This window comes from Nomascus leucogenys, chromosome 12 (genome assembly GCF_006542625.1).
Source record: "Nomascus leucogenys isolate Asia chromosome 12, Asia_NLE_v1, whole genome shotgun sequence".
Taxonomy (NCBI): domain Eukaryota; kingdom Metazoa; phylum Chordata; class Mammalia; order Primates; family Hylobatidae; genus Nomascus; species Nomascus leucogenys.
In genome coordinates this window covers 29,342,008-29,353,756 of record NC_044392.1, presented here as the reverse complement: position 1 = coordinate 29,353,756, position 11,749 = coordinate 29,342,008, and the positions used below count along the sequence as shown (strand labels likewise).

Here is an 11,749-nt window from a genome sequence, read left to right as displayed (position 1 = left end):
AAGATGTAAATCACACAGGTGTTGGCAGAGAAAAAGGCATACCGGTATTGAAACTGTAAACTGGCCTGTTTACTTTGTCTCCTAACAAAAAACACTTTGGATTCAGGTTCTCCACAGCAGTCTTCCACTGGCCACAGTGAGGGGAGCTAGGTTTCCCCAGTCTCCAGTTAGAAAAACTCAGAACATCTAAAGATCTGAAAGATGGAAAAAAGAGAACTAAAGGTAGGAAAAAAATAAATGAAACTTCCAATTCTTTCCTTATGGGGTTTCCCTGGTAAATGTTTGTATGCCTTGGAGGCCACATAAACATTGAGGGGTGTTTCAACAGACATCCTAGAAGTTGAAAGCCAAAAGGAGGTAAGGAAATAACAGCTGATGTTCAGTTACAGGTGAAGATAATTTTAATGGGTTTGGGGCATGATAAATTTCAATGCTCTTTATCCTATAGTTTGAAAAAAATGTTGTACTTGCCAACATCTTTTATAACTCAGCATTAAGTATGATTTTTTTAAATCCTGAGAAAATTGATACCAGATTCTTTAGTGCAGTTCCCTGAGATTCTGAAGTAAACCTTCTCAACTGTGAATGCATTTTAAAACAATGAACCTCAGTCACAGGAAGTTAAGATTCCTGAGAAAGAAAAAAAAACTTGTATAGATTTTTATAATTACTAGGGTCTAAATCTGAATAAATCACATTGAGCTTATGACACTGTATGTTTCCTATTTAAAGGGATATACTAGCTGTCTCTATTACCATAGTACAGGTGCTCCTTGACTTATGATAGGGTTACATCTCAATAAACCACCACAAGTTGAAAATATTGTAAGTCAAAAATGCATGCAATACCCTGATGAACCCATGATAAAGTAAAAAACTCCTAAGTTGGGGAGGACACAGAGCAAGATGGCCAAACAGAAGCCTCCACTGATTGTTCTCCATGCACGAACATCAAATTTAACAACTATCTACACAAAAATCACCTTCATAAGAACCAAAAATCAGTGATCACAAAGTGATCACAGTACGTGGTTTTAACTTCGTATTGCTGAAAGAAGCACTGAAGAAGGTAAGAAAGACAATCTTGAATTGCTGACACCACCCCTTCCCCATCCCCTGGCAGCAGCCACATAGTGTAGAGACAGAATCTGTGCACTTGGAGGGAGGGCACAGCAATTGTGGGACTCTAGGATTCAGTGCTGCCAATACTGGGCAGAACTTAGCTGTTGCCAATGGAGGGACCATTTAGACCACCCCTAGCCAGAGGAGAATTGCCCATCCCAGGTTTCAGAAACTGAGTTTTGACTACCTCCACCACCATCCGCTAAAGTGCTCTGAGGTCCTAAATAAACTTGAAAGCCTGTCTGGGCCACAACAACTGCAATACCCAGGCAAGTCCTAGTGCTATGCTGGGCTCTGAGCCAGTGGACTGGGGAGCACATGATCTAGTAAGACACCAGCCAGGATGGCTAAGTAAGTGCTTACAGCACCCCTCCCCCAACCCCAGGCAACACAGCTTTTGGCTCCAGAAGGGACTCCTTCCTTTGCTTGAGGAGAGAAGAGGGAAGAATGAAAAGGGCTTTGTCTTGCAACTTGGATACCAGTTCAGCCAGAGTAGGATAGGGTACTGGGCACAATCCTGAGGCACCCATTGCAGGCCCTAGCTCTTGGATGACATTTCTAGATATACCCTGGGCCAAAAGGGAACTGACTGCCTTGCAGGGAAGGACCCAGTCTTGGCAGATTTCATCACATGCTGAATAAAGAGCCTTTGGACCCTGAAAAATCAGTAGCAGTAGCCAAGTAGTACATACCATGGGCCTCAGCTGAGACTCCGAAATGCACTGGCTTCAGATGTGACCCAGCACTTTCACAGGTCTGGTGGCTACGAGGAGAGAACACTTCTACTTGAGAAGAGCAGAGGGAAGAATAAAGGGGACTCTGTCTTGAGCTTAGGTACCAGCTTAGCCACAGTGAGAAACAGCACCAAGCCAGCTCTTTGGGTCCCTGATTCCAGTCCTTGGCTCTTGGATGGCATCTCTGGACCTATTCTGGGCCAGAGAGGAGCCCACTGCCCTGAAGGGTAAGTCACTTTCCTGGCAGCATCAAACACATGCTGGCAGAAGAGCCCTTGGGTCTTAAGTGAACATTGGTGGTATCCCAGCAGTACTCCTCACGGGCCTGTGGTGGTGTTGGACATGAGGAGAAACTCCTTTGCCTGGGGAAGGGCAGGAAAGGGTGGGAAGGACTTCAGTGGTTCGGGTGCCAGGTCAGCCACAGTAGAATACAACGCCAGGTAGATTTCTAAAGTTTCCAACTCCAGGCCCTGACTCCCAGACAGCATCTCTGGACTCACCCAGGACCCAGGGGAACTTGAGCCCCTGAAGGAAAGGACACAGCTTTGCTGGTTTTGCCACCTGCTGACTGTAGCGCCCTAGGGCCTTGAGCGAACATAGATGGTAGCCAGGTAATAGTTACAGTGGGCCTTGGGCAAGACCCAGTGCTATGCTGGCTTCAGGTCTGACCCAGGGCAGTCCCAGTAGTGGTGGCCACAGGGGTGTCTGTGTCACCCCTCCCCTAGCTCCAGTCAGCTCAGCACAGAAAGAGAGACTCTGTTTCTTTGGGGAAAAGTAAAGGAAGAGAACAAGAGTCTCTGCCTGGTAATCCAGAGAATTATACTGGATATTATCTAGGACCACCAAGCTGGTACCTGTATGAGTCTGCAAGAGCCACAGCGTTACTGGGCTTGGGGTACCCTTTAATGCTGATATGGCTGCAGTGGCCAACAACTTAGATCATAACACCCAAGTCCCTTCAAATACCTGGAAAACATTCCCAAGCAGGACAGGTACAAACAAGGCCAGACCAGACACTAACAAGCTCCACAAGTACAGGACCATCCAGGAAAACATGACCTTACCAAACAAACTAAATAAGACATCAGTGACCAATACTGAAGAGACAGAGATATGTGACCTTTCAGACAAGGAATTCAAAATAGCTGTTTTGAGGAAATTCAAAAAAATTCAAGATAACACAGAAAGGGAGAATTCAGAATTCTATCAAATAAATTTAACAAAGAAATTGAAATAATTAAAAAGAATCAAGCAGAAATTCTGGAGTTGAAAAACGCCATTGACATACTGAAAGATGCATCCATCAGAGGCTCTTAGCAGAATTGATCAAGCAGAAGAAAGAATTAGTGAGCTTGAAGCCAGGCTGTTTGAAAATACATAGAGGGGACAAAAGAATAATTCCAAGTTGAACCATTGTATGTCAGGGACCATCTGTATATATTTTTGTTATTGTTTTTGATGCTACAAGTTACTATTGAATCTAAATACTGTCAACATATTAAGATCAGACTAGGTGGCAGGCTATTGGATGAGTCAACATTATAAACTCCTACTCCCATACTCGGTTTTTAATCAAATCAAACTTTATCGTACGTTATGTCACATCCCAATTTTCAGCCCCAGTTCACATCTTCAATGAACCTCATGAACATGAGCCATAAGTAGATAATAAAGAAAGCCTAAGCAAGCCGCAGAAGACCAAAGAGACTTAAGGATCTGCAAGGCAGTAACCAAGAAGTCACTAATGTGGGTTCTGCCTCTCAAAACAGCTACTAACAAAGTATTTTGATATTCCACATAACATTATCAAAAAATTAGCCTCTCAGGCTTTTAGGGGTTATATTCCCTTCTCTCTTTTTTTTATTTTGTTTTCTGAGATGGAGTCTGGCTCTGTCACCCAGGCTGGAGTGCAGTGGCACAATCCCAGCTCACTGCCACCTCCGCCTCCCGAGTTCAAGTGATTCTCATGCCTCAGCCTCCAGAGTAGCTGGGACTACAAGTGGCTGCCACCACACCCGGCTAATTTTTGTATTTTTCGTAGAGATGGGGTTTCACAATGTTGGCCAGGTGGGTCTTAAACTCCTGACCTCAAGTGATCTGCCCACCTCAGTCTCCCAAAGTGCTGGGTTTACAGGTGTGAGCCACCGTGCCCGGCCTCCTTGTTCTTATCTCTGAGGGTACATTCAGAAGGCAACGGAGAGCAAGTTAGAGTCAAAGAGATGATTCCTTCTGCCTCTTTTTTTTTCTTTTAAAGACAAAAATATTCTCAGCTACATCCACAAAATCTGCTCAATGCCTTAAAGATCTATTTATTTTGCAACTTAAAAAGAGTGTGAGGCCCACAGTGTTCTCATTGACCAGAGTCGAAATGTCACTCGGGCCCAGCACAAGGCCACAGGGCCAGCCTGGAGTGGCGAGCAGCGAGCCAACAGAGCTTGTAAAGGAGAAGCAGCTCCTCTTGAGCCAGGTTTCGTGGGAGCCTGAGGAACCTCAGCATTGGTAAAATCAATTTGTTTGTTCCATCATCCTAATAGTATTATGGTCAAAGAATTACAGAGCTAGTCTGTTTAGGACAGAAGACCTTAGGATCATACTGGATGTTACTTGATTCTCAATGCCAGTTGGTGCCATCTGGTGGCAGAAAAGGCCATTTGTCTTTCTAAGCCCTTTCCTTGGGTACTTTTACCCCAGCATTACCTGATGGGCATAAGGAGGCAGCACCAAACAGTGTTGCCAGACTTGTGGTGCTGAGCACATGCCAGCCAATTGGGAAATGGCTGCTTCCTGACTACCCCACCTCTGGGGAATTATCTCATTAATCACAGTAATATACCTGGAGGAAAATGATGTTTTAATTTTTTGATGATGGTTATTGTTTGCCAAGTTAAACAAACCAACATTGATGGCATCTGTGAGTTACGAAAGGAAAAATAAAGCAGAAAGTATAGGCGTGGTCTAAGCTAGCATGCCCAACAAGCCTTCAGCTGTTTCTAATCTGCCTCTCCCCTGCAGCTGAGCCCTCTTGGTGGCCAAAGGAGTATGCCTTATCAGGCCCGACCTTCCACAGAATGTTGGTCAAACCCTGGCTCTCACCTAAGCTCTGATCACTTTGCCCAAAATCAAAATTTTTAGAGCACTACAATGACACTGCTCGCTATTAGAAGTTTGCACTGTTCTGAGGAGGTTTGTGACATTATCCCCAAAAGGTCCTTGTCAAAATGCACATAACCCAGAGAACTAGCACATTAATCCCATTAGTGAGCAATAATATGCTCATGAGGATGTGAAAAAGCCTATACTCTGAGAATACATCTCCTTCAAGGTGAAGAGGAAGCCCCCAAAATTCACCCCTCCCTACCCACCCACTCACACGCTCACTACTACTATCTGCCTTACACTTACTGGAACTTCTATCATTAACCTTTTATCCCAGCCTGTGTCAATCATCCAAGAACCCCTGGATTCTAGGCCACTCTCCATGCTAATTTCCACGCAGTTCTGTATGTTCCTATTCTGTCTTCCCATCTCTCCCAAACTTCTGTAACCCTTCCACTGTCTCCTCTATAATTCACTGCCCATGATCTACAAAATTCCCTGTATCTTCAACAATCTTACTCTAACAAACCAGAGTTTCTCTAAAAGGACTGCCTCCCCTGCATCCTTTTCAAAAGGTGGCAGCTTGTCTCCCACAGCCCTCACACTGCTGAGCCTGAAGTGGGGTAGTTATCCTCATTTTTTGTTTTGTTTTCAGACCATTCTTCTTTCCTCCTCGCTAAAACCCCCAGCTTTGAACCTCATGGCATCAGATTATAGCACTATCTATATGATCCTATGTGTTGCTTTTAACTACCAATGCCCAATTCATTTTCTCTTATTTCTTGATTATTTTAGCTCCTGTCTCAATGTCACTCCCTCCAGTGATACTCCTGTTTTAATTCTTAGGGATTTTCATATGCTTGTTGGTAATCCACCCCCACCCTCCCTCTCATTTTCTCAACTTCACTCTTTCAGTGATCTTTTTTTTTCTTCTGCTTGAGTGCTAAGTAGTGAGACCTTGCAATGATCTTGCTCTCCACTCTATCTCAGCTACTCATTTCCAAAATTAAAACCTTGTCTTTCCCCACTCTCTCATCTCTATATCCTATCTTTCTAGCCTACTTCTATTATTTTAATCTCTTAGATCTCCAATCTATTGACCTTTATGCTGTCCCTCAGCCCTCTGTCCTTCACCCTTCTTAAGGTTCACTCTCCTTACCCAACTTAAATTGAATGGTCAATCATTGTCATCATGCCCATGCATATATACCTGTCTCCCTTGCCCTTCTCTCAATTTGTTAAAACCACCATTCTGGGTAAATCTAACTCTCTACCTACTCTGGTTTGCACCCATGTAACTGTACATGGTCTAGAAAGCACACACACAAGCAAAAAACAAAGCCAGGATAACTGGTTTCACTTTAAATTAATCACCACCATATTCAAGTGAGCCCTTAATACTGCCAAGCAATTATACTAAGCATCCCTTGTTCATTCACTCTCCCAATGTCCTAAGTTGTTTCATACCTTTTCTCTCACTCCCCTATCCTCAATCTCAGCTGATTCCTTACCTCCAACTTCCCTGAGAAAATTGAAGCAATCAGAAAAGAACTCCCAAAGAATCTCATCACCTTATCTACCCATTTACTAATATCGGTATTCATCTACTCTGTCTTCCCACTTGTTCCCATAGATCAACCATCCCTGCCCTTGTCAAAAGCCAGGCTTTGCACTTGTGCACTTATGTACTCCAGAATATTTCCCCAGCAATTCTTCCCTCTCTCACACCATCAACTATCAACTCTCTACCATTTCATTTCAATCAGGGTACAAACATGCTATCATTTTTCGGTCTTCACTTTCCCTTTCAGTTTCTGTCCTATTTCCTGGCTCCCCTTTGAAGCAAAACTATAAAGCTGTCTGTACTTGCTGCTAAACTTATCTTCTATTCTCTCTTAAACCCACACCAAACAGGTTTTTATTCCAAGCACTCCAACAAAAACCTGCTCTTTTAAATGTAAAGGTCAATTTTCAGTTGTCTTACTTGCTTTATCATGTTTTTATCCGATCACATTTGATCACCCACTCTCTCTGGAGACACATTCAGCACTTGGTTCCCAGGACACAGAACTCTCTTGCTTTTCCCTTGCCTCAGTGGTTTTGCTGTCAAAATCTTTTTGCTTCTTCTTCGCCTCAACATTTTAATTTGGAGTTCTTGGTCCTCTTCTCTGTCTATACCCATTTCCTTGGTGATCTCATTCAGTCTCACAGCACTAAATATCATTTATATTGCCAACAAATCCCAAATTTATATCTGAATTTCATACATCTCTCTCAAACTCCAAGGTCATATTTCCTATATTCCCTACTCAACATTTCAGGCTGAATGTCTTCAAGACATTTCCTACCCCACATGCACCAAACTAAACTCCTAATCTTCCTCCCAAAAATCTCCAGTTACCATCCCTCTGCCCCCATCTCAATTAATGGCATATCCATATTTCAGTTTGTTCAAGGGAAAAACCTTAATTCATAACTCTTCTCTTTCTTTCACACCCTACATCTAATACATCAGGTAGCCCCACTGGCTTTACTTTCAAATTATATATAGAACGTGACTATTTTCCACCACTTCCTCTGCCATCCTCTGTTTTGAGCCACCATTATCCCTTGCTTGGATTACTGCAAAGCCTCCAAATGCTTCTTCCTGTGTCTACCCTTGCCTTACAGCAACCAGAGTGAGCCTTTCAAAATATGTATCTTCTTTTTCTCCATGACCCTCCAATGGCTCCCATCTCAGAGTAATAGCCTAAGCTAGTAGCTTACAATATATCATACATAATCTAGCTTCCCACATTACCTCTATGACCTCATCTTCTGTTGCTCACTCCACTTCAGCCACTCCTTGCTATTCCCCACACACGCCAGGTATTCTCCTGCCCAAATGTTTTGTAGCAGCTCTTTCCTCTGCAGCTCTTCCCTCTGACTGGGGTGCACTTCCCCAGGGAATCTGAATTACTCCCTCACTTCCTTCAAGTCTTTGGTAAAATGTTACCTTTCCCATGAGACCTACTCTGACCTCTTTATTTAATACCATGCCACTTTTTTCTTTTTTCCTTAGCACTTACTATCTTCCATTTATGTTTATTATCTGTCTCCTCCTGCTATAACGTAAGCTCTACTAGGTCAAGAACCTTTGTCCTTTCTATTTATAGATATATTCCAAGCACACAGAACAGTATTTGTCATACAGTAAGTACTCAAAAAATATTTATTGACAATAAATTCCTGAAGCCACACATTACAAAAATCTGAATGGTAGAAGGTGAGTAGAGGGAGGGCTATGTAGACACTAAATATTTTGTTGGATTTTGGGGGATACTGTTGGATATTGGGGGAAGAGAAAAAGGGATAAGGGAATGATGAGGGATTTCATAAAGCATTAAAAGCAACTGCCTACCATTATCCTTCAGTCCTGGGTTCCATTCAGGCACAAGCACAGGCTTTGTGTAAGAAAAGCAAAGTGTTAGCCCAAGTTGGCAACATAGCCTTAGGCAATACTTAACCCACTCTGAGTCTCAGTCTCAACTGTGAAATGGAAATAAAACCTCTTACAGGATCGTTGTAAGAAGTAAATACAAATATATACACACACACACACACAGACACACACACAACGTGCATAGCATGTTACCTAGCACGCATTGGGTGCTGTAAAATACAGGTGCTATTATTTATCAAACCCCAGTATGCTATTTACCTTCTGAATTTATGGAGACCTCAGACTCATTAATTCAGGTGTAGTTATTTCCCAAACCACAATTCAGCAAGAATTTCAAGACTCTAATTGCATCTCTTATAAAAAGGGAAATCAATAACTTCCACAAGATGGCACTCTGTCCCAGCCCTGTTTCTCTAAATACAATGGGTTTGAAATTTTGTATAACTGTGTAACTGATGCCCTCTGCTGACTTGTTTTCTTTTTCTTGTCCTTGAGCCTTTGGCTTGGAGGATGTAAATAATGGCTCAATATGCATCCTTTCTATATGCTTGGTATCAATTATTAAATCCACAATGTAACCCAGCTGCCCAAAGTATTTCTCAAAAGTTTACTGACACCAATACAATCTCCACACACGACACCAGGCATGTTGCTACTGCCAGATGCACATGCCTTCTAGTTACATGCCAATCAAAAATCAGCTGCATCACGCCACAAAATAAAGTGCACCTGTCATCGTATTGCTCTACCTCTTCTTAATCCCTTCCATACCAACTTTAATCCTTCGCACCATATTGGAAGGGTGAGCAAAGCTGCCTCCCTATTCCTCTCTCCTTGATCTCACTTGCCACACCACCCTCCAGCCTTACCTGTAACTTAGAGTGATAAGAAGCAGAGCTGGGAAGAAGGGGTGCAGAGGGAGAAGGGCAGACAGCTTCTTATGCTGGCAAGTATTTGGCAGGTTGGGATTTAATTCCAATACTACTGTAAACTTTTCCTCCTCACCTTTCCCCCTTTCCCACACACACCACAGTATTCTCTAAAACTCTAAATCATTCATATTCTACTTGCACCCTTTCAGTGTGGTTTAAATATAAGAGACTGACTAGATCACTGAATTTAAGTGATGATAACTTCCCACCACAACTGTCATACTACTTTATACCAATTGTTTTCTAGGCCTGAATCCCTGTGCCAGCAGCTCCCAAAGAGGCATGCCACAGATGAGCCTCATCATCCTTCTGATGGCAGCAGTTAAGGGCTCTGGATTGCTTGACATTTTCTTAACAGAACATTTAATGAATTTTTTATTTGCAATTTTTTTAAACCTTTTTTTATTTATTTTTGAGGCAGGGTCTTGCTTTGTTGCCCATGCTGAAGTGCAGTGATGTGAACACAGCTCACTGCATTCTTGACCTCCTGGGCTCAAGATCTGCCTGCCTTAGCTTTTCGTGCATCTGGGACCACAGGCACGCACCACCACCTCCAGTTAATTTTTTAAATTTTTTGTAGAGACAGGAGTCTCATTTTGTTGCCCAGGCTCGTCTCAAACTCCTGGGTTCAAGTAATTTTCCCACTTCAGCCTCCCAAAATGCTGAGATTGCAGGTGTGAGCCATTGCACCCAGCCAGATACAGCATTTTTTACAAATTGAAGATTTGTGGCAACCTTGTGTTAAGCAAGTCTGTCAGTGCCATTGTTCCAACTGCATGTGCTCACTTCATGTTCCTGTGTCACATTTTGGTAATTATGACAATATTTCAAACTTTATTATCATATCTGTTATGCTGATCTGTTATCAGTGATCTTTGATGTTACCACTGTAATTGTTTTGGGGTACCACAAACTATACCCATATAAGAGGGCAAACTTAGTGGATAAATGTGTGTGTGTTCTGACTGCTCCACTGACCAGCTCTTCCCTGTCTTTCTTCCTCTTCTTGGGCCTCCCTATTTCCTGAGACACAACAGTATCAAAATTAAGCCAATTAATAACCCTGCAATGGCTTTTAACTGTTCAAGTGAAAGGAAGAGTCGCACATCTCTCGTTTTAAATCAAAAGTAGAAATGATTAAGCTTAGTGAGGAAGGTATGTCAAAAGCTGAGACAGGCTGAAAGCCAGGCCTCTTGTGACAAACAGACAAGTTGTGAACGCAAATAAAAAGTTATTGAAGGAAATTAAAAGTGGTACTCCCATGATAAGAAACTAAAACAGCCTTATTGTTAATACAGATAAAGTTCTAGTGGTCTGTATAAAAGACTAAACCAGTCACAACATTCCCTTAGGCCAAAGCATAAACCACAACAAGGCGCTAACTCTTCTCAATTTAACAAAGGCTGAGAGAGGAGAGGAAGATGCAGAAGAAAGGTTTGAAACTAAGAGAAGTTGATTCATGAGGTTTAAGGAAAGCAGCCATCTCTGTAACATAAAAGTGCAAACTAAAGCAGCAAGTGCTGATAAAGAAGCTGCAAGTTATCCAGAAGATCTAGCTAAGAACATTGATGCAGACTTCCATTCCAAGATAGCCAAACAGGAACAGCTCCAGTCCGCAGCTCCCAGCGTGATCGATGCAGAAGACAGGTGATTTCTGCATTTCCAACTCAGGTATCTGGTTCATCTCACTGGTCCTGGCTGGACAGTGGGTACAGTCCACAGAGGGCGAGCCGAAGCAGGGCAGGGCGTCACCTCACCCGGGAAGCACAAGGGGTTTGGGGATTTCCCTTTCCTAGCCAAGGGAAGCTGTGATAGACTGTACCTGGAAGAACAGGACACTCCTGCCCCAAACACTGTGCTTTTCCCAAGGTCCTAGCAACCGGCAGACAAGGAAATTCTCTCTTGTGCTTGGCTTAGCGGGTCCCATGCCCATGCGGCCTTGCTCACTGCTAGCACAGCAGTCTCAGATTGAACTGTGAGGTGGCAGCCTGGCTGGGCAAGGGGCATCCACCATCGCTGAGGCTTGAGTAGGTAAACAAAGCAGCCGGGAAGCTCAAACTGGGTGGAGGCCACCGCAGCTCAGTAAGGCCTACTGCCTCAACAGACTCCACCTCTGTAGGCAGGACATAGCTGAACAAAAATGAGCAGACAACTTCTGCAAACTTAAACGTCCCTGTCTGACAGCTCTGAAGAGAGCAGTGGTTCTCCCCAGCACAGCGTTTGAACTCTGAGAATGGACAGACTGCCTCCTCAATTGGGTCCCTGACCCCCATGTAGCCTAACTGGGAGATACCTCCCAGTAGGGGCCGACTGACACCTCATAGAGGTGGGTGCCTCCGGGACGAAGATTCCAGAGGAATGATCAGGCAGCAATGTTTGCTGTTCTGCAATATTTGCTGTGCTGCAGCCTCTGCTGGTGATAC

At 43.4% G+C, this 11,749-nt stretch overlaps 1 protein-coding gene across 1 annotated transcript in view; it reads left to right on the top strand.

Moving 5' to 3' along the window:
* C12H1orf105 (chromosome 12 C1orf105 homolog) overlaps window positions 1–11,749 on the top strand; it is a 48,756-nt gene continuing 37,007 nt past the window's right edge. Inside the window, exon 1 of the mRNA XM_003258885.3 lies at window positions 1–222. Within this exon, the coding sequence (XP_003258933.1) occupies window positions 202–222 (21 nt within the window). The 5' untranslated portion in view covers window positions 1–201. The remainder of the gene's footprint in view (window positions 223–11,749) is intronic.